General features: G+C 43.9%; 1 protein-coding gene across 28 annotated transcripts in view; it reads left to right on the top strand.

Annotated features, from left to right (window-relative positions):
• Window positions 1-24,789, top strand: part of tjp1a (tight junction protein 1a) — a 77,854-nt gene that overhangs the window by 50,362 nt on the left and 2,703 nt on the right. For 3 of the 28 annotated variants that reach the window (XM_040196390.2, XM_078085151.1, XM_078085150.1), the window contains 27 exons: window positions 3,197-3,253; window positions 4,186-4,310; window positions 4,435-4,537; window positions 4,660-4,978; window positions 5,185-5,288; window positions 5,821-5,989; window positions 6,171-6,306; window positions 9,878-10,017; window positions 10,460-10,565; window positions 10,813-10,963; window positions 12,502-12,610; window positions 12,728-12,947; window positions 14,051-14,235; window positions 14,517-14,612; window positions 16,846-16,928; window positions 17,310-17,520; window positions 17,722-17,822; window positions 17,929-18,273; window positions 19,171-19,422; window positions 20,551-21,366; window positions 21,524-21,606; window positions 21,774-21,950; window positions 22,066-22,172; window positions 22,340-22,584; window positions 23,155-23,309; window positions 23,394-23,614; window positions 23,816-23,899. In XM_040196390.2, the coding sequence (XP_040052324.1) occupies window positions 3,197-3,253; window positions 4,186-4,310; window positions 4,435-4,537; window positions 4,660-4,978; window positions 5,185-5,288; window positions 5,821-5,989; window positions 6,171-6,306; window positions 9,878-10,017; window positions 10,460-10,565; window positions 10,813-10,963; window positions 12,502-12,610; window positions 12,728-12,947; window positions 14,051-14,235; window positions 14,517-14,612; window positions 16,846-16,928; window positions 17,310-17,520; window positions 17,722-17,822; window positions 17,929-18,273; window positions 19,171-19,422; window positions 20,551-21,366; window positions 21,524-21,606; window positions 21,774-21,950; window positions 22,066-22,172; window positions 22,340-22,584; window positions 23,155-23,309; window positions 23,394-23,614; window positions 23,816-23,899 (4,900 nt within the window). Of the gene's footprint in view, window positions 1-3,196; window positions 3,254-4,185; window positions 4,311-4,434; window positions 4,538-4,659; window positions 4,979-5,181; window positions 5,289-5,820; window positions 5,990-6,170; window positions 6,307-9,877; window positions 10,018-10,459; window positions 10,566-10,812; window positions 10,964-12,501; window positions 12,611-12,727; window positions 12,948-14,050; window positions 14,236-14,516; window positions 14,613-15,276; window positions 15,304-16,845; window positions 16,929-17,309; window positions 17,521-17,721; window positions 17,823-17,928; window positions 18,274-19,170; window positions 19,423-20,550; window positions 21,367-21,523; window positions 21,607-21,773; window positions 21,951-22,065; window positions 22,173-22,339; window positions 22,585-23,154; window positions 23,310-23,393; window positions 23,615-23,815; window positions 23,960-24,789 lie in introns of all 28 variants that reach the window. The other 25 variants (XM_078085138.1, XM_078085146.1, XM_040196313.2 and 22 more) reach the window with 15 other exon arrangements.

The following is a 24,789-nucleotide window of genomic DNA, read 5'->3' as shown; positions in this document are numbered from 1 at the left end:
TCGTGAGCTGCACAGCACCTCTCCCCCGGACCTCGTCACTTCCCATGAGCTTAACCACTGCGCCGTCTGTCCCTGCAGGGAGGAACCCACCGAACCCGATTTGAAACACAGAACCCATCTTTTTTTTCGATGGCTCATTTTTTACCGTTTCATCCCTGTTCTTATCTATGCAGTCATTGTGTTGGATTTAAAAAGTTCATAGTGGAACAAAGGATGATTTGCGTCATCAACTTTATGAGGCAGCCTTGGAGAGCAATTTAATTCCGTTTAGCCCTTTTTTTTAGAATATGACTACAATATGCAGGATATTTAACACAAAATCACTCTTTGTGATATTTCTAAAATGTAAAATTGATATTAATTTGTGCAATTCTATTCCTATTTAAGTCTCCTGTTTATCTTGTGACTCATCCCCCACTGATCTGTGACCACTTACTGGAACAGGCATGTCTACGCTTTTGTGGGCCACACACACACTTGCTGGAAGTCCTCCCGAAGAAGGCCTTCTGGTCAGGCGTGTAGGAATTTAACAATTCCTCAGTATTTTTTTAATTTGGTTGAGCAAAACCGGTTAAACAAAAACATTTACAAATTGTAATTGTTTTGGCTTAAATATCGATTTTTATTTCAATGGTTTGCATTCATGTTGGTTGTTTGAGGTACAGTAAAGAGACAAGGGGGCCGAGGATAAAAGGGGACATGTCATTGATGATGTCACCCTCGGTCAGATTGATGTGCCCTGTCCATTGGTGCTGTATATGTACGTTTTGTAAGCCGCCCACAGCCTCGCTCTTTTCCTCCTCCCTCTCCCTACCTATCAGTGCAACACACAGCTCAAGGACAAGGCCACCAGCCTGCCTGGTCACATGACCCCAACACAATGTCTTTTTTTCTCATGGTGTAACCCCCTCCCCCCCCATATGTCCACATGGACTCTTGGATGAACGGATGGATGAATATTTCACAAAACGCTTCAGAGGAATGGATGTGTTAGGAATGTCGGGGGGAGCCGTGGTTAAATGGGTCATGTCCCCTCGAACAATGGTGGCATAACTGTGTGACTCGTAGGGACAGACAACTGAGGGGGAGGCAGGAAAAGAGGCAAAGAGGGGGAACACCAAAGCCCTTTTGCCCCAATTATGGACATAAATAACATCCACACACCGCTGCGATGGAAATTGGGGTCAAAGGGTTAACTGTGTATTCGAGGGTTTCAGGCTGAACTAAGTGAGCAGAGTGAATGGAAGAGTGAAAGCACCGAAGGGAAGACCTACAGTACGCTCTGCATACGATGTGGCCTGCGGGGCCATAGGACCACACCTGGTGTTGGATTCAGACTGAAATCTGATCGTGTGAAACCGCAGGTTGGCTGCGTGTTGTATACATACTAGAGCACAATATGCGGATGTCCACTGGTAGTAACAGTTTGGTTCGTTTCAGCGCTTATGTCATCATGCTGTCACACCTGTAACTATTTTTTTCTCCGAAAACAATGTGTGAGCCACCACGAATGTGTGCTTAGATTTATTGGATTTGTGACGGCGTAGTTGTGAAATGCCTCGCAAGCGTTCAAAGATTGTAAGGGCCAGTTTACACTTTTTTTTGTGTAAACTGCTGCCAGCTGCCAGTGTCTTTTTTTTGCATGCAACCCCATCGGAAAAGGATGTCTTTTTACAAAGCGGAGGCCTTTTTTTTTTCTTTTCTTTTACGCATTAAAAGGGCTGCACCCAACGCCTTTTTTGGAGTTCAGTTTTCGCAACTCAAGATAGTTCCCGTTGTATATTTTCAAACAAATCAGTAATTTGTTTCTCTAGATTGTGATAAAATATTCAAAAAACACTGCAGTCCAAACCCCCAAAAGCATAATCTTTTAAGATAAAGTAAAACAGATCACTTTTGAGAAATGGTAACCAGTAAGAGTTTGCTCACAAGTGTTTAAAATAGTACAACAATCAACTAATATTCGTATAAAGCACTGAGGAAATCAGCATCTCCTCCCTTGAGTTCATTTGAGTCCTTTTCCCAGCAAACCTACAATATGATGATGTGTCTTCATGTCAAGACCCCAGACACACTCATTCACGCCAGTGACAAACCGCTGTCAACCTTGTAGTTAGGTTATGGGAAGGTGATGACCGCTATGATAATGATGATGGGGGAGATGGTTTGGGGATTAGTTGATGATTAAGGGGTGAGGCAGTGGTATTATCCCAATGGTAGGGTGTAGAGTGGACAGATGACATGGTGCGTAATTCAAAACAAGCTGGTAATAGAAGTTGTAGTAAATGAGCACCCTGCCACGTGTGCAGGTGTTTTGTCTTTTCCCCTCCTCTGCCCCGTTGGATTGTGCTCAGCACTCTGCCACAGACAGCTGTGCCATTACTCCCCGCAGGCACGACAGCAGGGCTGCCTTATCCGCTAGAGGGAAGTGAACAAAACTGTAATTAAAAGCTGGGAACAACCCCCCCCCCTATTATTAGATCTGTTTGATCTAATAGAAGTACCATTTACCCCATTCTTAGTTTCGTATTTGGAGTCTTCTTGCATTTGCCATTTGTGTTAAGTAAATGTAACAAAAAAGCCCATCCCATAAGATGACTCGCGCATCAAGAGAAACCTGTGTGGTGTCACTAGATCACTACGTCAGAGAATGAATGGAAGCGATAGATGCGTAACTAGCGTCAGTTTAATCCAGTGTGGCAGGTCAGAGGAGCGGCTAAATATCTTCCTAATTTCAGCTCTCAGGTGACATAGTCACGTAATAATATGCAAATGTTCTCTCAGACTTCAGTGCCACGGTCTGCTGGCTGTTTACTCATGCTGCTGTCATTCAGAATCTTTTCACATGTAGACTTTTGGACATGCAAGAAAGCAAGACATATAAACCAGGTCATCTCTGCAGATTGTTATGAGTCATTGACATTTTTAGTGTTTTTAAGGTTAAAAATGCCCTCGTTGATTTGCTGCTTTAGACTTAACCCTGATGATTGTTGAGACTGTAGCTGACGTTGGTTATGTGTTGGACTCCATACAGACTCTCTACCCCTCATGTACATAAAAAACTGAGCATTAGGCCCTTCAGTGTAATCAAAAAAATTACTACCACTCACTACTGCCTAACAATGACTAATTTACATTACGATATGCATATGTACCCTCAGATTTAAAATTCTCTCTCCCGTTTCTTGCTTTGCAGAGTGCAGCAATGGAGGAAACGGTCATATGGGAACAGCACACAGTGACCCTTCACAGGGTAAGTGTTTACAACTCTTTAATCCACTGTCCTTTTTCTCCTCCTTTGTCTCTGCCCGTCCCTGGTATCCAAATCATGCTGTATGTCTCGTTGTTTTCTTAACTTTTTCCTCAACGTCTTTCTCTGTCCACCCATCTCTCCCCCCGCTCTGTACTGAGAGGGGCCAGCTGTAGCTGCAGGATACGTAGCACTGAAACAATAGTCAAGGAACCCAGATGTCAGGAAACAAGGCTAAGGAAGACCGAAATCAGCATCCACATCCTTACCACCTTATTTCACTTCCTTCCTGTTGGCAACATTGTCTTCTCCTTAACACAGTTCCAGGGAAGAGAGGGATGATGGCTTTAGTCCCTGTGCTTTTTGTCCTGTATTAAGTCACATGTGATAATGATCGATTACACCACTGAGTAGAACTGACAATCTGCATCATCGGGTTAACCCATCAAACTATTCAAGGCCATATTCCCTCAGATTGCTGTGGAATAAAGGAACTCATTGTCTCGTATGCAGGATTCCTGAATGTGCTCTGCTTTGAGACAACAACACAGTAGCAGTTCGTTGATGCTGCAAGTGGGACTGTATAGAGCACCTGTCTAGACCGGCTGGCTTGCTGTAATCTAATTAGCAGTGGATTTATTGCGGCTGAAGGAGAAGGCCGTGATTGCCTGCAGTTCTCTGCCTCGCGGTTTATCTGTGCTTTTGGGTCCGTCCCTTGGTGCTGATCCCCAAAACCTCCACGGAAAAAACATTTCACAATCATCACAATAACTCCTAGTCTACTACAAGCAAATGTCCCAGTCTTTTTAAACCCATGGTGTTATTTTACTTAAATAACATTTTCACTGATAATTAGTCTTCATAGACCCCATTGGCGTGTTATTGTTGTTGTTTTATGCCGTATCAGTCAGCGGGTGTGTATTTCTCTTGTGTAGGCCGCAGGATTTGGGTTTGGTATTGCCATCTCAGGTGGGCGAGACAACCCTCATTTCCAGAGTGGGGAGACCTCCATTGTGATATCTGATGTGCTGAAAGGAGGTCCTGCGGAGGGATTGTTGCAGTAAGTCTTTGATTATTGTCATTAATAGTTGTTTCCCCCTCCTAGGAATCGGATAACATAAACGCTTAGTAAATACCTTTTCCTCTTGCCTTTTATTACATGCATATATTTTCTATTGTTTCAGAGAAAATGATCGAGTGGTGATGGTAAATGCCGTCTCTATGGACAACGTAGAGCATGCCTACGCAGTACAGCAGCTCCGAAAGAGTGGCAAAAACGCAAAAATAGTAAGTCAAACTATTCATCAAACCTGACCTCGTGTGAAAAATTTACAGAGAACCAGCAGTCATCTCAAATGTGCAGGACACCACAATAATTGTCTAAACACTGAAATTCTCTCCCTTCCAAGACCATTCGTCGTAAGAGGAAAGTGCAGATCCCTGTTTCTAGACCCGGGGACAGGGAGACGATGTCCGAGCACGAGGAGGAGGAAACCGATGAGGAGGATGGCTATGACCATGGTAGCCAAAGTGCCTATGCAGGAGCAAGCGGCGGCGGCACGGGTACCGGCAGGCGTCAGGGCCGCGAGCGCAGTAGCAGCGGCAGGAGGGATCGCAGTGCCTCGCGAGACAGGAGCGTCTCGCCGCGCTCTGACCGACGATCACAAGCATCCTCTGCTGCGCCAAGGCCCTCCAAGGTGACCCTGGTCAAGTCCCGCAAGAATGAAGGTGAGCAACACAAAGTTCAACCCCCTGAACCTTTCTATACGCATCATGTGGATGTAACAAATTCTAGTTTGTCAGCTTCCAGCTACCAAAAGTAAAACATAAAATCCAAATGTTATTTTGCTCTGTTTATATATTATTTGCCGTGATGAGTTGAATCAATGCGTCCTGTTAATATTCATCTGTTTGGCTTATCAACTTGAAAGTAGAATACGGTCTGCGATTGGCCAGCCACATCTTTGTGAAGGACATCTCTCCCGAGAGCCTTGCTGCCCGAGATGGAAACATCCAGGAGGGAGACGTTGTACTTAAGGTGAGAGAAAGCAGAGCAGTGTTTGCATGAGCAGGCCAACAAATAAGACAGGGATTTCAAAAGTGGGTTAAAACGCAGCTATAGAGAAATGTACTGACAAAAGATTAATACAATAAACATTTAAGATGAAAACGTTAAACGGCTTTAGATCATCTCATTAGCAGAATGAATGAAGTTGGGTGAAAGAGACCAGTGTGTCGCCCTGGTTTACCCGGAGTAGTCTGCTGTGGGAAACTGAGCTGCTGAGAAAATGGACGTCACAGTTCATTAGTATGCAGCAATACTACGCATTCCATTGTTACTTTGCCTTTTATCCTGTCAATCTATAAGGAAGGTAAAATCCTCCTTCACAATACAGCGATGCATTCAAAATCCAATTTACTGTATCAAGAATTCTCAATGTGTTTGCAGGACAAGGACCTACACCTTAATTCACTCCTCTACTTTGTGATGATTCCAAAGTTTTCAGAAGCACATTGTGGGGTATGCAGGAAAAATGTTGTGCATTCAATTCTCCTCTTCCTCGGGGCAGATCAATGGCACTGTCACGGAGAACCTATCGCTAATAGATGCCAAGAAGCTGATTGAGAGGTCGAAGGGCAAGTTGAAGATGGTGGTGCAAAGAGATGACCGAGCCACGCTGCTCAACATTCCCGACCTCGACGACAGCGTCGCGTCAGCCAACAACTCCGACCGAGACGGTGAGTCAGCAGACATGTAGCGGCGCCTCGTCGAGTGCAGCTAGCATTGGACGGCACAAGCTGTGGACGTGATTTTAACGGAGCCCAAGCATGTTTTTCAAACATGGAGAAAGACGTTGCAATGAGTCAACGTTGATTTCTGTCATTGAATGCTAATGTATATTTCATTTTAATCTCGCAGACATTTCAGAAATACATTCTCTCACTTCGGACCATTCCAATCGATCCCCTGGGCGCGGTAGTCGATCGCGTTCGCCCGACAGGCCTGAACCGTCAGACCTTCTCCGCAACTCACCTCGGCAGATCAGCAACGGCAGGTAAGCCAACTGCGCGTGCACATCTAACTGCAAGTTTGGTGATGGGACACAGCTGTCAGGCATGCCACAGTCAATAATACATACACCCACCACTCCCAACGCCATACATGGTGTTCAAACCCATGGGTTGGCGGGTGCAGAGTAAGTACCTCACACCACAACGGAATCGATCAACAGATGAAGTCAGTACATGCATAAAGCATTACAGAGTCACAATAAAGCCTTACTCTGGGAGAGGACTGTGGAGGGATTAACCCACCTCTGCCTGGTGGACTGAGGTATACAAGATTTTGTTTTCACTCTTCAAGCGATTATCTTAACTTCATGACATCGCTCTTACACCGTGCAAAGCAAGAAATATTTATTATTCATGCTTATGACCTAAATCCTTATTTTATAATGTATGGTTCATTAATTTCCATTTTCATAGCTATCTTCTGCACACACGTGATGTGTTTTTTTCACTACATTTGAATGCCGATAATGTGTCTTTGTCCTTCTCTTTTCTTGTTGCCAGTTGGAACTTCCAGTAAGTTATCTTTGTTGTAGTTTAGTGGTTTTATAGCCTCTTGTAGCTGACAAGACAAAAAGGAGAGCTAGACCAAGTCATGCTAGTGACTAGTGACCCCGTGTTAGTGTGGAGCTTATTGTATGCTTGTAAGGTAAGCGCAAGATGCTGAGTGTAATGGAGACGAGATGAAGTCCAGTTGATTGGACCACCACTCGGATAAGACCTATGCTAACAAGAGACTGCACTTATACTGATATTAGATATTTGTTAGATACCGACACAGACTGCCGGATCAGGTATCTGTGTTAATAGGCCATCTGGAATCAGATACCAATATTTTGATAAACGAGCACACTTCAATACATTATATATTAATATTTGCAAAGTTTTTAGAAAACAATCTTAAGTTGTGTCTTATTTTGTCTTTCACGCAAAAGAATATTCCCAGTCACTTCCACACAGAGGCTTACAGTTTATTAATTAAACACTGATATCGAAAGCCCAATGCTCATTCTGTCACTGGCAGAAGATATCAGACAGAAGCTGTGTTGCTGCTTTCTATTCTTAGTAAACGGCTGCGTTTGATACTCTGAAGTAGGGGAGGGTCTTGAATCAAGACCCTTTTAGCACCCAGGTTTTTTCATTTCATCATATGTACATGGCCCTCGAGTCACAGTAGGCTGTCTGTACACCAAACAATGTCCTTTAACGATCTAGAAAACTAACCAAATGTGCTATTTTTTACTGCTTCTGTGAACCCAAATTTTGCTGGAAAACCTTTAGCTGTTTTGCAATATTTCTTGCATTACTTGTTTTGCGCACACACTCTCACAGCCGTTGTGGCTGCCGGATGCTAGCTCATGATGCTCCTGCTAGTTTGGCTTTTCTAGCTTAGTCGCTTGTCCCTCAGTGCTTCCATTAGATGGTTCATCGTCTCGCCATCTGGAGTAACCTTCCTTGTTTCAATGCAGGATGAGGGCAAGTTCACTGTTGCACAGATTACTTCCAATGTAAGTGAATCCATCCCTCTGATACAGTCCAGTTTGTTTACTTCTGTTGCTCTCTCCCTGGGCGGTTACCTTTGTGCACCAGATACGTGTCCATCCAGAAGTTAGAAAACCAGTAATGTCATACGTGTGCACATTTTTACCTGTCGTCTGACTGGTTAATCTGTTACGCTCAGGCAGTTATACAAGAAGTTCCACCTGCTCCCCGTGTTTCTTTGTGGTTGTAGAACGTATTGAGGAAGTAACAGTCTAACAATCCCATGCCTGTAATGTCAGGGATTTTTTTTTTTTTTTACTTTTATCTCTCAGTTTAGGAGGGGGTGAAGGAATTTGACATACTTCCCACAGTGCTTTGCCCCAAGCCAGATGGTTTGCTTAACCTGATTGGCTGTAGGGCTTAGAGGCATTCTTTTCCCCGGGGCCGAGGCCAGTGGGTGTTTTTAAATTAAAACGTATCGTCAAAAACGCTGTTCATTCGGTCTCTCAGCGGGCACGAGTACTCTGTGTTGTCTTCCACGGAATTAAAGTCCTCGCAGTGCTCGTCATGGTTCAACTTAAAGATACATTTGTGTGAGTAATGCTTTATTTTATTGTTAATTGTGTGTTTAAGCTGCATGTTGGTATACAAGAATGCCGCTGATGCTCTGATTTGTCAGAGATGTCAGTGTAATGTAATATTATGGATCAAATGATTGTTATGCAGTGTAGAGATTCTGGTTTGGCGGTTTATTTGCTTCCGTCTCTCCTGCTTCACTTTTTCTGTCTCTCACTGTGTCCCCCAAACTGTAAGAATGTCTACGCGAGGGCATCGAACAAAGGCTGCTGTCTAATGGAGTTTTAGTGTGACGCCTTTTTTAGCAACCATTCTGCACTGAGGAATACCCGATTCAGGCCTCAACCACCTTCTCACCTCTCTCTCTCTCTCTCTCTCTCTCTCTCTCTCTCTCCTTGTCCCTTGCTCTTGCTGTGTTGGTCTCTCTCTCTCTTTTCTCCCCCCCTCTCTCATTCATCCACTACACACAAAGGCAAACACACTCTTGCTCACTCTCTTATTACAATTCTGTTATTTATTTCCCTCCCAACCTCTTTCTCTTGGTCTCTTTTATTACAATTCTGTTATTTCTCTTACTCCCCCCTCTTTTTCCCCCACTTTCTTGCTCTCTTTTTTGCTGTCTTCCCCATTCTCCCTCCACAACACTCACCAATATGATGTACATGGCTGTACATTTACTGGTTTTACATTTGTGTTTTTACTGTGTTTCAGTCATGCGTGACTACCGTTAACTGTATACTTTTCCTACACTGTTTATTGACATTAAATATAACTAAGAAACAGGGGAAAATAAGAGAAATTGCCTAGTGTGAGCTGGTGGCAAAGCCTGCACCTTCACATTCTTCTACTAAAGCTGAATGCGGCTCAAGTACCGTGCCAGCAGGCAGTCATGTGACCAGATTGGAATTCAACCATTGTTTTAAGCAGCAGTCTTTTCTACTCTGTTAGTCACAGACTACAAGACGCACGCACACACCCACGCATGCGCACCCATGGTTTCCTCTTGTTTATTCTATCCAGGTTAAACAGGAACTTGGACTGAAAAGTATCCCTCCTCAGAGGTTTATGTTGGGAGACTTGGTCTGGCTGTGTGCTTTTACTGGAATGGTTGATGAAATGGGGCTTTACATCGATCATGCAATTTAAAACATTTATGAATCCCGTCTCCTCCAATTTACATTTATATCAGTCTGTGTTTGGGAGTGTCGTTGCCATTTGGAGCGTCTTTTCAACCAAAGCCGCACATCCTTTTTTTTAATAGGGTATTGTCTTCTCATTCCATTTGTCTGTCCATGTCATCCATGGTCCCTTTCATTTCCCTTTGAGTTAATTTTAGTCTTCCTGGTGATGTCAGCACAGGACAACTAAACAGAAAATACAGGTTAATTGTTACACACATCAGCAGAGATGTTGCATTCCTTTAAGGAATGCATTAATGGAAAATTATTCTTTTTAAGGCACGCAGACTAACTTTCCTTTTGCAATGTTTGTCTCCTTTAGCCATCGAAGTCGAGATGAGGAACGCATATCCAAACCGGGGCTCATGTCCACTCCAGTTAAAAGCTCTGATGACGTCGTTGTGTCACACTCCAGCGATCTGGCCAGTTCCAGAGATGACAAACTGTTGCCCCCGCTGCCTGGTACGGAAACCTACGCCCATCAGCCCGCTGCTTGGTGGATTTGTGTGGTTTCATGTCTGCATAAGTTTAAACCAGCGTTTCCATTTCTACATTCACAGTCATACTACACTTGTAAAAAAACACGCCATCAAAACTCTTGTCTATTGGGTAACAACTAATCAACACACCGTTGTGAATAATGAACTGCCAATTCCATTATTCTCAGACTAACTACCCATGTCAGCATCTGAGTGAAATGTGTATGTCTAATATTACATAACGGATATTCATCACCAGATCTGACTTGCACTCTACAACTGGTTTCTGTATTACCAAACACTTGGCTAACCATCTTGTATCAAACCCTTAACAATGAAACTGCTGCTGCATACAGCGTGTACCAGTTTACCTTCTGTGTCTGTGTGCGGATTATTTTACATGGTGTGTTATTTTTTCGATACAGAACCAAAGCCTGTTTATGCGCAGCCTGGTCAGCCCGACGTGGATCTGCCCGTCAGCCCCTCGGACGCCCCTGTGCCCAGCGCTGTTCATGATGAAAGCATCCTCAGGTAGACGTCCTAGATGCTCACATCAAACTCACCTGACCGTATTGACTGATCCTTCCAGTGTATATATTATTATTCAGTGGATTATTCCCTTAAAGATTAGCCTACCTGCCATGTGCTTTTTTTGGCTTTGTTGTATGACCATATTTGGTATGATGAAATAGCTGGGTGTGTTTTGTGCCTCTCAGAATGACTGTTATTAGATCCATGATTTGCTTAATTCTATCGTTCTTCCTTTGCACTCCTGCAGGCCGAGTATGAAGCTGGTCAAGTTCAAGAAGGGAGAAAGTGTCGGTCTGCGGTTAGCAGGAGGGAACGATGTGGGGATTTTTGTGGCAGGTGTTTTGGAGGACAGTCCTGCAGCCAGGGAAGGGCTGGAGGAGGGAGACCAGATTCTCAGGGTACGCTACACTCACTCATTTAAGCAACATGCCTGCTTGTAGAAATGAAATGTCTTCTATTGTTGCCAATGTAGTATATAAACTTCACCAGTCTTTGTCTACATGACACATATTTCAGAAAGAAAAGCTCTCTTCCCTTGTGCTTTCTCTTCAAAAGCAATTAAGTCTGGATAAAACAACTGAAGATGAAATATTCAGATCCAAGTTGTTTTTTACAGATAAAGTACTGTTGTATTTATAAAATTCTGTCTTTTCACTGTGGTGCCTGACAAAGAAGAAAAACTCACAATGTCATCTTTTCAAATATGCCAACCTAGCTATGATAAAGTGGAAAGTGATGGTGCAGAAATCTGCTGCATGTAAAAAGGTTTGCATTATTTAGGTGTGTGAAAGTGTTCTCTGATTTCCTTTTTAACTGGTTGATTCTGTGCTCATATCGATGTAGTGTGTTTGTTCCTTTATATGTACTACTCTTAACTAGTAAAATCTTTCAAGGAATTGTTCTGTCAGAGCTTATTCCGGTTCTTATTTTCAGCAAGTATGTATCACATGTATAAAAGTGGGAAGAACATCTGGTGTTTTTGTGAAAACACACAAGCAGTAGCTGCCCACTCTGACTTGGATAATCTGTGGTGAAACTATGTGATCTCATGGCCACAATAGTATTTCACTGAAAAGTGATCTTGGGAATACAGTACAATGTAGCTGTCAGTCTATGAGTCATTCTGGGCTCTGCCTCGTGTCAAAACTCCCCTTGTTTCCAATGCGAAGACACAATGGCCGTTCTTACGCTCTGACCGCGGAACAGTTGACTTTCTGTCCCGCTGAACACTAGAGTAACATTGTTGATGGGGTGATGGAAGCCCTCTTGATGTCAGTGTTGGTTCCATTCAGACATGTTTGTTCGACAGCCAAGCATTACACCTGCTTTGTTAAATGCTAAGGCAGTGGATCCGTTTAGAATGGCAGTGCACAGAAGAGGCTGAGTACTTGGCCACAAAGATGTCCCCCCCCCCCGTCATAAACATTCATGGACTGCATTTATCTTAGAAAGCAATCGGTCCATTACCGTATCTCCTTCTCTTAACTAATACAATATGTCTCATGTTCCTCCCACTCCACAGCATAGATGTGTGTGTGTGTGTGTGTGTTCTCTCCAATGTACGAACACACCTCAAAGACTTCCAGGACATTGTTTTCCATCTTCAGATAGTTTCCCTTTGGTCATGGTGTGCTAGTGGAGATAAAGACGTCAGGACCTCCTGTTTCTGGGAAGGATAAAGGTGTCTTTCTGAGGTTCAGTGATTCCGTCCATGTGTTTCTCGTTCCCCTGCAGCCCCTTAAGCAGAGTCAATAAACAACAGTTATTGTTTTTGGGACCGCAGCAGGAGAAGAGGAGGAGACTGCTCGGTTGTAGGGGGAATACACAGCCCTGCTTTTGTTTAGGAAAAACAGAGCACACTTTTAAATGTTATTTGCATTTTAACACTGCTTATTTAAAAAACTTGGTGGGATAAACTTCTGTTCTGGATCCATAGGTGAACAATGTGGACTTTGCTAACATCATCCGGGAGGAGGCTGTGCTGTTTCTGCTGGATCTCCCGAAAGGAGAAGAAGTTACTATTTTGGCACAAAAGAAAAAAGATGGTGAGCGATGGCATTATGAAGTGTCCTGTTAGTTGTGTTGCATTGCACACTGCATTCATTGTCAGAACCAGCAGATTTAAAAGGTTGCTGTAATCATTTTTCTATTTTTTTTTTCAGTATATCGGAGGATAGTGGAATCTGATGTAGGTGACTCCTTCTACATCCGGACCCATTTTGAATATGAAAAGGAGTCACCGTACGGGCTGAGCTTTAACAAGGGCGAGGTGTTTCGTGTAGTAGACACGCTCTACAACGGCAAATTAGGCTCCTGGCTCGCCATCCGTATCGGCAAGAACCATCAGGAAGTAGAAAGGGGCATCATACCCAACAAGAACAGGTATTGCGGTTGCACCTTGTCATACCTGTATAGTTTGTTTGTGCTCTTTATGAATGGATGACGGTGGAGATAAAGAAGTAGTGGTTGCTCTGCGGGTAGCGATCAAGGATTTGTGAGCCCATTTCCATTTACTTATTTCTCTCAGTCAGCGTGTCTGAGGATAAGTAGCAAAGATGACGGTGATCCAGCCAACAGCATTGTTTTATCTAGGCCTGTCTCTGCAGCCTTCAACAGCCTCTGGCAGTGTTTACACAGAGATTTCTCCTCCTTCTGCTGACAGAAAAGACATAGCTGTCCATAGGCTACATACACTTATATACCACATAATACTCACTGTGAAATATATATCAGCTTCGCAGCCAAAATAAACCGGCCTCCCTGAGTATTCTTTCAAAACATGAAAATCCTAAAATCACACTCTGAATTAAATATTTTCATTTTAAAAACATACCTATTTGTCAAAGGCACTTTGAATGAGTTCCCTTCCCTTTGGCCAGCTACCTTACTCACTAACCACTGTTATTTTATATACCTAAAACATATATTTAACTATCTGCAATCAGCTGTACGAAACAGTTACGGCCAAAGACGGCCTTTATCTGAAAGTAGTGGTAAGTAATTCTGTAATGGTGGAGAGTGTGTCTGTGTTTTATAAATAAGGCTCACCATTTCACTGCCAAGTCCTCATTTCTGTAATGCGTATTCTGTATTCTGAGAGCCACTGAAATGTGTACATCACTGTAACCGGTGTCATCATGCGTATGTATATCAAAATACGCACATGTTGTTCTGCAATCAAGAGTTCACAGAAAAAACAGGGAGGGAAATAATAGGTCAGCTCTTCATAATTTTATCATTTGAGGTATAAATTGGATTGTTTCAGCCCTCAAGACAACATAATAATAATAAGCTTGTCTATAAAAGGACCTCTTAGTATTTTATCAGCATTTCTTGAGTACTCAATAATCACTTAGGCAACGCAGTACTTTACTATGGTATTACAGCTTCAGGCCTTGTTGGAACGCTAAAGCTAAATGCTGATTACCTGACCGGTCTGCCTTGACCAAAGACCTGATTGTATGCCTACTTTCTTGTTTGTTCAGAGCTGAGCAGCTATCCAGTGTGCAGTACACCCTCCCCAAAACGCCAGGGGGCGACAGAGCAGACTTCTGGAGATTCCGAGGATTGCGAAGCTCCAAGAGAAATTTGCGTAAGAGCAGGGAAGACCTGTCGGCCCAACCAGTTCAGACCAAGTTCCCTGCTTACGAGAGGGTGGTGCTGAGAGAAGGTAGGAACACATCAGCAAGACGGTAACAGCAATCATCTATGACATGTGTTTATACTTTAAAGCAGGATAAATGTAAAAAGTACAAAGTAGTGGACAGATTTCCCTTTTTGCAGCTAAAAGAACTTCAAAGTAACGTCTGTAGTCGTGCGTTTCCCAGCCTTGTTCATTTTTCCATTACAAATATACTCCTATATCTCACTAAATGTATGATCTGAGTTAGTATTTTGTTTCGTTTAAGTGATACATAATGCAAACCTTTGGTGCTCTGCATGTTCTCCTAGCTGGGTTCCTGAGGCCTGTGGTTCTGTTTGGGCCGATAGCAGACGTGGCCAGAGAGAAACTGGCCAGGGAGGAGCCAGATGTTTTTGAACTAGCGAGTAAGTGAAGAATCCATAACCCTCCCTCGTATTGTGACCTACCGCGGGTCTTAATTGCTTTTTTTTTTTTTATTCTAGCCTTTATCAAATAGTCAACAGTAGTGGTCAATCCTCCTGGGAGTGAATCGCAAAAGTAACCTTTGTTGTTTATATTTCGTTATGAGCTATAGAACTTTAGAAACGTTTTTTCAGTATTTGTTCTGTATAGATCACCACTGCTCTTCACTTAATTTAGTTTTAGCCAGTAGTCAGTTTTTTTTTTTTTTTTTTATTTGTTTTTTTTTTTTTACTGAATGCAGTGTTTGTTCTGCTAAACCCCAGAATACCAATGCTACTGAAACTACTAGATATTGCCAATTTAGAAGGTCGGTTAGTGAAGTTGTGTCAATAATTTTCTTTGTTTATTTTTAGCATCTTTCTTTATCTTCTCACTCTTCTACAGTTAGTCTGCATCTGCCTCTTACTTCCTAGATTGCAACCCTCTTTAATGTGTGCTCTTTATTTTGACACAATGTATTGCATTTCAATTACTTTAAGGGCACAACATCACATGGCAATACATCCACGCACACATATTTAGTACACGGCAACAGAAGTGATTCCATTCCTTGATGTTTATCTACTTAACTCCAGTGATGTTTGTGTAACTGTATTTTCTTTTCAGAAACACAGCAACAGCAAGGAGGGGAAAGTATGTCACTTAGTGCATCAACTTTTATTTGTTTAATTGATTCAGTGAATGGCAGGTTATTATATTCTGGTGTTTAGTGTCAATCTGGTATATGAATGTTTCAGCAATGCGTAAAGGGGAATAGCACTTGATTTATTTCCGTTTATCAATACAATTGGCAACAATGATGTTTTAGTATCTATTAGAATAATTGTAGAATACATCACAGAAGAATGCAATATCATACTTTCTATTTTTTTCTATCTATTGGTCTCATTTGAAAGGGTTCTGCACTTAATGGCTAAATTTAGATATTTGGAGCTGTTTGACATTGTGATATTGCATGTTGTTCATTAGAGAATAGTAAATGCAGATGAGTGTACCGTATCCTTGAATGAATACAATAGTATACTTTGCAGTTAAATTCAGTGGTATTCCCCTCAATGTATCACTTAGTGAGACAAAGACGAGGCAGCATGTGGGGCTGTGCAGTTATTATGCCATGAAAACTGAGATGTGTGGAGATTCGTTTCAATTACAACATTAGGAAATTATCAAATAATTCTTAATAGAATGGGAGTGTGGAAAATAATATGAATAGATTTTCTTGAAAAGAAATGCCTACAATACCACCAAAAATATGTTATCAGATGAAATTGTCTCGTCTCCAGTCATCTCAGCAGTTAGCTGAGAAATGTATTTATATTATCTATTTATATGGTTATGTTCAATTTCTTTCCTAATACGTTCTCATCTGGTCCTGATCCAGAAATCTATTAGTGTAAAATCTGGGTCAATTTACGGCTCACAAGTACAACAAACCACAACTCTGTCATGCTACTGTTCAAAACAGTGTATTATATTTCATACCAAATTGCACAGACGTAGCTGCATCATAACACTTGTGTCTTCACTCTTTGCACGGCTATTTCTATCTGCTCTCCCTGAAATGTGTTTGCGTAGATGAGAGCAGTATTTTTATATCGATCATATTAGAAATGTTAGAAATGGTGTGCTGTGTTAAAGTCATTATTATACTGCAATTTGGGGAGACGGGTGCCCTCTTTTGAACCTTGTGTGTCTGGGCAGGAAACATTGCTTATCTTTTATGTGAATCATAAACCCCTCCTCACATCCTTGCTTAAATCCCCGAGGCTTACAATGACACCGTATTCTCATTAATCCCAAAATGACCCTCATGCTCTTGTATGCGCATATTTCATGTCAGTGTTTCTCACAAAACACGTTTCCTGCACCATGATTTATTCTGTTACATGCAGTTGCACTCACACATTCATTCAACTGAATTAATTTTTCCTAAACCGACCCAAAATAACTAATGACAATTGCATGAATTGGCTGCTACTATCTATCTGTTTTCAGAAACGTACACTTGTCCTCTCCCGTACGGAGATTATTATTCCGTATTTAACAGCTCTATTTATGGGAGTGGACAAATGCACGCCACAAGAATATCTAATTAGGCCACAGCCAGGTTATATTGCTATTTGTCTCTTGTGTTGATGTGATCCAGTAACTCTGTACCTTTTTTGTCTTCTATAGGAAGTGAGCCCAGGGACGCAGGAACCGACCAGAAGAGCTCCGGCATCATTCGCCTGCACACCATCAAACAGATCATTGACCGGGTAAGAAGCAAGATATCCAAACGGGTTTAGATGTACGGACAATGGATTGAGATGTAAACATCTTGGGACAGATTTGTTATTGTAGTGAGAAAATGGCAGAGATGATAAGTGCAGCTCACTGCTGCCCTCTGGTGTTCTGCACTCGTTAATGTTACTAAATGACTGATCTTCGACAAAGAGGTAAGTTGTATTGTGGCAGGTTTACTTACAAAACTAATTCAGACTGATGACATGTTGCCATCACTATGTTCAAGATCTGCTGCACACTTTGTATGGAAACCTCACTATTGGTCATATATTGTATTCTGTCTTTACACTTTCTTCACTTTAAGGGGAAAGGCTCACTGTATGGAAATAAACACATGTTTGTTTTCTGTGTAGGACAAGCACGCAGTGCTGGACATCACCCCTAATGCAGTGGACCGTCTCAACTACGCTCAGTGGTATCCAATCGTGGTGTTTCTTAACCCAGACACAAAGCAGGGTGTGAAGACGATGAGGACCCGCCTTTGCCCGGAGTCTAGGAAGAGTGCCAGGAAGCTTTTCGACCGAGCCCTCAAATTAAGGAAGAACAACCACCACCTCTTCACCAGTGAGTCAAGTCGGGACTAGGGTGGGGTACCAAGGGGAATGGTGGAGATATAAATATATATGTGTGTGTGTATGTATATGTGTGTATATATCTATCCGTTAGCTCTTGTCCTTTATTGCTAATTTGGGAAACATTGTTACTTATTTGATTGGAGAGATTTTTTTTCTCTTCCCCTCTGCACAATCCTCTCTGTGTATTCAGCGACCATTAACTTGAACAACATGAACGATGGCTGGTTTGGCGCGCTGAAGGAATCGATCCAGCAGCAGCAGAACCAGCTGGTGTGGGTTTCCGAGGGCAAGGTGAGACGCGCGCGGCCCAAGAGCCCACACGTCAACACAAACAGCCCATGTGGACCAGAAGTGGTCGGCTCCCGCTACCTCTCTCACCTTTCCCCTCGTTTCACAGGCTGACGGAGCGGCCGAGGACGACCTGGACATCCACGACGACCGCCTGTCTTACCTGTCGGCGCCGGGCAGCGAGTATTCCATGTACAGCACCGACAGCCGCCACACCTCCGACTACGAGGACACAGACACGGAGGGCGGAGCCTACACCGACCAGGAGCTGGACGAGACCCTGAACGACGACGTAGGTCCTCCCGCAGAGCCCGCCATCACCCGCTCCTCGGAGCCTGTTCGCGAGGACCCGCCCGTCATCCAGGAGCCCCCCGGCTACGCCACCTACGCGTTGCAGCCGGAGCCCCTGCACCGCATCGACCCGGCTGGATTCAAGGCACCAGTTCCGCAGCAGGTAGCGTTTCTGAGAGCCGCGCGTCTTCCCTGTTGTCTGGAGGACGTGGTTTGCGTTAGAAGGGTTTTCTGGAAGCGCTATTGAAGGCACTTTTTTATTTTTGCAGTTACTCTGTCAATCTACTGTTACCAAACAATATAAGTGCAAAAGTGAAAACTTCTGTGTTCAGGTATCTATCGCCATATATAAAGATTATATAATATATATATATATATATATTTAATATACTATTTATTTTATCTTTGCCTATATCTGTGCGTGGATTACTGTTGCGCGTGTGTTTTTTTAATTTTTGAAACGGAGAAGAACTTGATCTTCTACTGTTACTCTGGTTCTCTATATTACCACAAGCTGTCTTATTGGTGTGACCGTTGCTGATGTCACTGAGTAAAGAAACGTGTTTGTCAAAGTGTCTGGACCAGTTCTCACCTATGTGCACTTCTTAGCTTTTGTTTTACTTGCGATTGGGACTGTGACAACGATACAAGAAAGTATAATGTGCATGTTTATAAATGCCAGTATTAAACCAGTGTACCTGTGAAATATACTAATCAACACTCGGCCAATGTGGCACCCAAATCTAAATGTTTGTTGTCCCATGATGTGTTAATGATCATAAAAGGGGAAAGAAAATATTCTATTGTATTGTAACTGCAGCATTAAAATCAAATTTACTATACTCTAACAACGAAAACTTGTACTTGTAGCAGATGTGTATTAAAGCTGCTGCTAATTCCGAACTCTCGAGTGGCGTTGGTTGATCGCCAGCTACTTTTAAATGTGGAGGGTGATTGGCTGTTAGGCACAAGTGAGGAGCAGACCGTAGGCAGTAGCACCTGTTAGTACTGCACCACGGCGTCAACGCGTGTTATTAAACATTTCTGAACCACTTCACAGAAAGCAGAGGCCGCTGCCGTCCCTAGCGTCCCCAAGCAGCCTGAGCCCCTGGCTGACACAGCCCCCCCCGCTGTCGACGTTACTGTAAAAACTGTAGGGGTTCTGAGCCCTGACGAGGCTCCTGCAGCTCCTCACACCCAGCCAAGCCCCAACCCAGAGGCTGGCTCTCTTAGGAGGCCCACCACTGAGCTAGCTCCTCAGAGCGTCACACCAGAACCTCTACAATCTGGACTGGCCAGTTCAGAACCAAAGGTATCCATCTGACCGTCACTGGACGCTTCGTGAACTGACTCGGCCCAGCTCGGTCCGACCCGGCCTCACCTCCTGTGCCTCTGCTGCTGCTGCTGCTGCTGCTGCTGCTGCCTGTCTACCTTCCTACCTCCTGCTGCCACGCTTCTGTCTCTCTCTTTCCGCCCTGCATGTCCGCTGACCGCAGTGCTTCCCAGAAGAGACAGAGACTTCGTACTGTGGACGTTGTTTTGCGTGCAAGCGTGTGTATGTCTGTGCACGTGTGAGCAAATGCTGGTAAACAACAGTGGGCCTGTAGGTAATGGCTGCGCTCACCGGAGCCATCCGAGCAGCAGGGGAACCCCCGCCCACCTCGGCTCTCACTGTTGCTTATCCTCTCTGCATGGCTGCAACACGTTTGCCTCATTCTGTTAACCACTCCAGGTTGATCTCTTTGTGCTGTATTCACCAGTTTAGATTAAAAAGGATTGTTTCCTTGTAAAAGTAACCACTAACCTTCCAACAGTTTTCTATTTCAGTATTTTTTTTCCATTTGATTATGGTGGATGATTAATGGTTACTTCCCGATGATCCGGATTTTAAATATTTATTTTTATTACAACGGGTTTGTGCTGTGTTAAATATTATTGTAGGTGGTTAATTTGCCTTAGTAATTGCACTGAGACAGTGAGTGACATTTTCCCTTGTGTTCAGCAGTGCTGAATTATTAATGAGCTTTATATGAGTAGTTTACGTTACACTTCTAAACCAAATTCAAATTCTCTCAAGTTAGCCAAGGAAAATGCATCCCACTGTTTGGCTGTAATTTCTTCAAACATTCTTATTTTCTTATTTTTTTCTTTCAATGTTGGAGCTGCAATGGTACATTGTGATGTTTTGAAGCTGCAATGTTTGGCTATGCTTGGATTTCTATTCTATTCGATATCTATTATATCATCTGATCAGTAACCCTCCCTCTCAGTTTCTCTATTTCAGGTCTTTCCCTTGTTTCTTCTTCTGGTTTCTAAAATACTTTTTAATAGTTTGTTTACTCATTTAACAGATTTTTTTTATCACATTACATATTTTCTGTCAGTGCAATGTGTTTGTGGATCCTGTGCATCTTTTAATCTTATCGTCTTTGTTGGGTAGATGTTTCAGAAGGATCCATACAGCGTAGAAAACACAGGGAGAATCGGTCACAGCATGAAGCCTGCGACCTACAACTCCCAGCAGGGATTTCACCCCGACCAGCCGCCATACAGAGATTACGACCACCCACCCAGTCGGTATGATGTCAGCAGCAGCGGAGGTGGTTATCCGCAACCAACGTACAGGAACTATGACCCTAACCCGCCCTACGAGAACAGTGTGCCTCATTACGACCAGTGGAACCCTTACAACCAGCCGCACTCCACCGCCAACTCCCAGGGCCACGACCCCCGCGTACCGTACAGTGATGGACCCGACTCCCAGTACACCCCTCCCCTCCGCTACGACGAGCCCCCGCCTCAGCAGGGATTCGACGGGCGGCCTCGCTACGGAAAACCAACAGGTCCGGGTCCCGTCCGCTACGATGATCCTCCGCAGCCAGCGCCGGGTCCCGACATGCACTACAACCAGGATCCTCGCCTGGCCGCGTACCCTTCTGCTGGCCACTCCCCAGACCCCGCCCCTCAGCGGCCTTCGTACAACCAGGGACCAACGCCGCAACAAAAGAGCTACAAGCCTCAGCAGTATGACCCTGTTCCTGTGAACTCTGACCCCGGCCCCGCACCCTCTCCCAAGGCAGACGGCCCGTCATCGTCTCCCGCGGAGGCTCCAAAGTCTTTCCCCGCCAGAGATGAGCACCAGGAGGATCCCGCCATGCAGCCACAGTCGGTCCTGACCAGGGTGAAGATGTTCGAGAACAAACGCTCGGTGTCTGTGGACAGAGCCCGAGATGCAGGGGATTCATCTGGGAACAAGGTACACCTAATGCACTTTCTGAAGTTATAGTTGTTGCTAGTGTTCCTAACTGGTGTTTGCACTTCAACTTCATGAGAAATCAGCTCATTGTTTAACAACAGTGTTTGTTATTCTAAATATTTGATCCTCTTAATGAGAATTGTTTTTGCTGTTACAGGCAGCTGATTTACCTTTGAAAGCGGGTGGAGTAATCCCCAAAGCAAATTCTCTGAGCAACCTGGATCAGGAGAAGGCCTTCAAGTAAGCTCATGTTTATGCAATTCGTCATGATGAATATTTGACTTAAATTGGATATTTAGTCACTATTTCCACATCAATGACAAAATCTTTAGCTCTCCTCTCGCTCTGATCCCGCCGTCTTTGCCTTGTTATTGACCTGGTTAACTTTTTTTATCCCACCAACCCAGAGCCCCAGGGCCTCAGCAGCCTCCGTCCATGGTAGCTGATGACATTGTGCGCTCCAACAATTACAACCCTGATGAGGACGAGGACTACTACAGGAAACAGCTGTCTTACTTTGACAGGCTCCAGGCCGGCCCCAACAAACCCCAGGCACAAGCACCAACGGCTAACCACTACCCCAGGTGAGGCTCCTCATCCACATTCCCAAGCATATGGCGTTCTCATAAAACATATTTTCCGTGTTAGCTGGAAGAAAATGTGAATCTTGAATTGATGGATTTGGACTTTTTATACAAGAACGGAGTCAGTGGAGAAATCCGTTCCAGTGGAGAAAAAATATGAGCCTGTTGCCCAGGTGACGCCTTCTCTGCTGCCAGCTGTGCTGCCCAAACCCACACCCGAAGGTAAAAAGGAACCGTCTATGAAAGAAAGGGAAAAACTGGTGGAGATTTTATTATCTTCTACCAGATTGTCATGGTGTGAAGATGCTTCTGTATTACAAACTGTACTACTAAAACAAAAACTGATGCGCTCAGTGACCCCAATCCGTGACCCTCACGCTCTTCCACAGCCAAACCTCCTGGCCGAGACGACAACGTCCACACCAACTTCCTGCCTCACAAGAGTTTCCCTGAGAAGTCTCCGGTGAACGGCACTAGCGAGCATCCTCCAAAAACGGCTCCACCTGCAAACAGCTACAACCGCTACACCCCCAAGCCCTACACCACGTCAGCCAAGCCTTTTTCACGCATGTTCGACACACCCAAATTCAACCACAACCTTTTGCCCAATGAAAAGCCGGACGCTGCTCCAAAGGTAAGCTGTTTTCTTAAGCAGTTATAGTGGTGCGTGTGCGTGCGTGTGCGTGCGTGCGCGTGCGTGTGCGTGCGTGCGCGTGCGTGCGTGTGTGTGTGTGTGTGTGCGCGTGCGTGTGTGCTTTGTGTGAGCCCAGCCATTGACCCGATGTGCACTGGCATTGACTCCATGAAGGATACGTGGCTTTAAAGATGACTGACTGACAGTTGTTCATAGGCATTTCAGTACTTTGAGCTCACTTTATAAGACCTATTCTGTAACTAATATTTTTCTCACACTTTTTTCCATTTTACAGAGCGCATATTGATCTGAAGTAGCTGTTATGTAAGGGTTATTTATAACCACCAACGTGATAGTAATGTGTGATGCAAAAAAAGCATGAATCAAAGTGCTTACGCTTTCGTCCTCCTGCCGTCACTTAATTTTTGTCATCCTGGTTGATGCAGATTGACACTGAATCCACTGAGGTCTCTCTTAGAAGCTATTTATTCTCTCTTTTGATTTCTGGTTACATAAATAAGTTCAGCTGCAAGCTCTTGCTTACACTGTTGCCGTGTGTGTTTGGCACAGGGCCAGAGCTCCGGCCCAGTGAAGCCTCAGATAGCCCTGCAGCCCCAGAACACAGACCCTGACAGTGGCCTGGACACCTTCACGCGCACTTTGGAGCACCGCTCCAAGCACCAACTCAACAACATCCACGCTGTGCCCAAAGCCATCCCAGTGAGGTAACAAACTCCGTCCGACTACAGATCCCGCTCTGAGCATTCTGTTCAATGGGTGTGCGTGAAGGTGACTTTCTTTTCCCTCAGTCCTAGCGCCCTGGATGATGATGAGGATGAAGATGAGGGCCACACAGTGGTTGCAACGGCTCGTGGTGTCTTCAACTCTAACGGCGGCGTCCTGAGCTCCATCGAGACCGGCGTCAGCATCATCATCCCACAGGGGGCCATCCCCGACGGCGTGGAGCAGGAGATCTACTTCAAGGTCTGCAGAGACAACAGCATCCTTCCGCCACTCGACAAGGAGAAAGGTAACTCGTCAAAGAGGACGAGGCCCAGGGTTCTTTTTTTTTAATCATATTTTGTATTCGTATTTTGTGTCATAAATTATTGTATACTGTTGTAATTCTTTTATATATTAAGTTGCTAATAGTATGTTGTACTTTGGTGAGATATACTGTGCTGTACAGACCGTCCGTGTGTTTACTTCTAATGGTCCTGACTGTTTACAGGAGAGACTCTGCTCAGCCCTCTGGTGATGTGTGGACCTCATGGCCTCAAGTTTTTGAAGCCTGTGGAGCTGCGCTTACCTCACTGTGCGTCTATGACCCCAGATGGTTGGTCTTTTGCTCTAAAATCCTCCGACTCCTCGTCGGGTATGCTGTGCTCTCTCTGTTCTTCGGGGTCATTTGGGCTGGCTTTGTGACTATTTGAGGGTTGTGGGTCAATGTTTCATTCAGTATTTGTAGATTTTACCCCTAGTTTTGGTTCTCTTCAAAAATCAATGAGAAAAATTTAAACTAAATCAGAAAATTTGAAAATGTCTGAGAATCAATCTAGGGGGAAAATCTGTATATTTTTTCACAATGTATTGCTTTGATTGATTCATTGTCATACTTTATCCTTGTTAACTCACCCACTCGATCTATAAATCACTCTATCACTGGTTCTGTAGTTGGTGTTCAAATCAATCTCCCTCCTCATCGTTCTGAAATTACAGTATTTTTCTTAATTTTTCACCTCTTGACTCATTTTAATACGCTTCTCTGATTTGACATTCATTCATCAGATGCTTGGCTGATTAATAATTTAATTTCACCAGATAAAGGAATAATGCATGCCGCTCTGCTTGGACAGATTTCTCACATAGCCACCCAAGTCCTGACCTGAAGAACAGCTTTTATAGATCTCTACGGAAATTGGGACGCCGTCATAACCAATAATGCCTGTCTTTGTCCTGCAGAAAGAAAGAAAAAAGCTTGTTACCGTGTCAAAATATAGCTCTCCAAATTTAGCTTCTGAGTGTTGTTCTTATCCAAGATAGTTCTCAGGTGACAAGAAATATAATTGTCCTAATGAATTGGTCGTTCAGACCGGCTTCTGCTTGTTTACTCAGGAGTTTGCATGTGAAATTGGATCCTGGAAAAACAGGGAAGTGGAAGTAATCAAGTAGATAAGCGTTGCATAGCTGTCCGCAGCTGCTGGA

The sequence above is a fragment of the Gasterosteus aculeatus genome, chromosome 12, assembly GCF_964276395.1.
Source record: "Gasterosteus aculeatus chromosome 12, fGasAcu3.hap1.1, whole genome shotgun sequence".
Lineage (NCBI taxonomy): Eukaryota > Metazoa > Chordata > Actinopteri > Perciformes > Gasterosteidae > Gasterosteus > Gasterosteus aculeatus.
The sequence above is the reverse complement of the archived record's forward strand: the minus strand, read 5'-3'. Positions and strand labels throughout refer to the sequence as shown.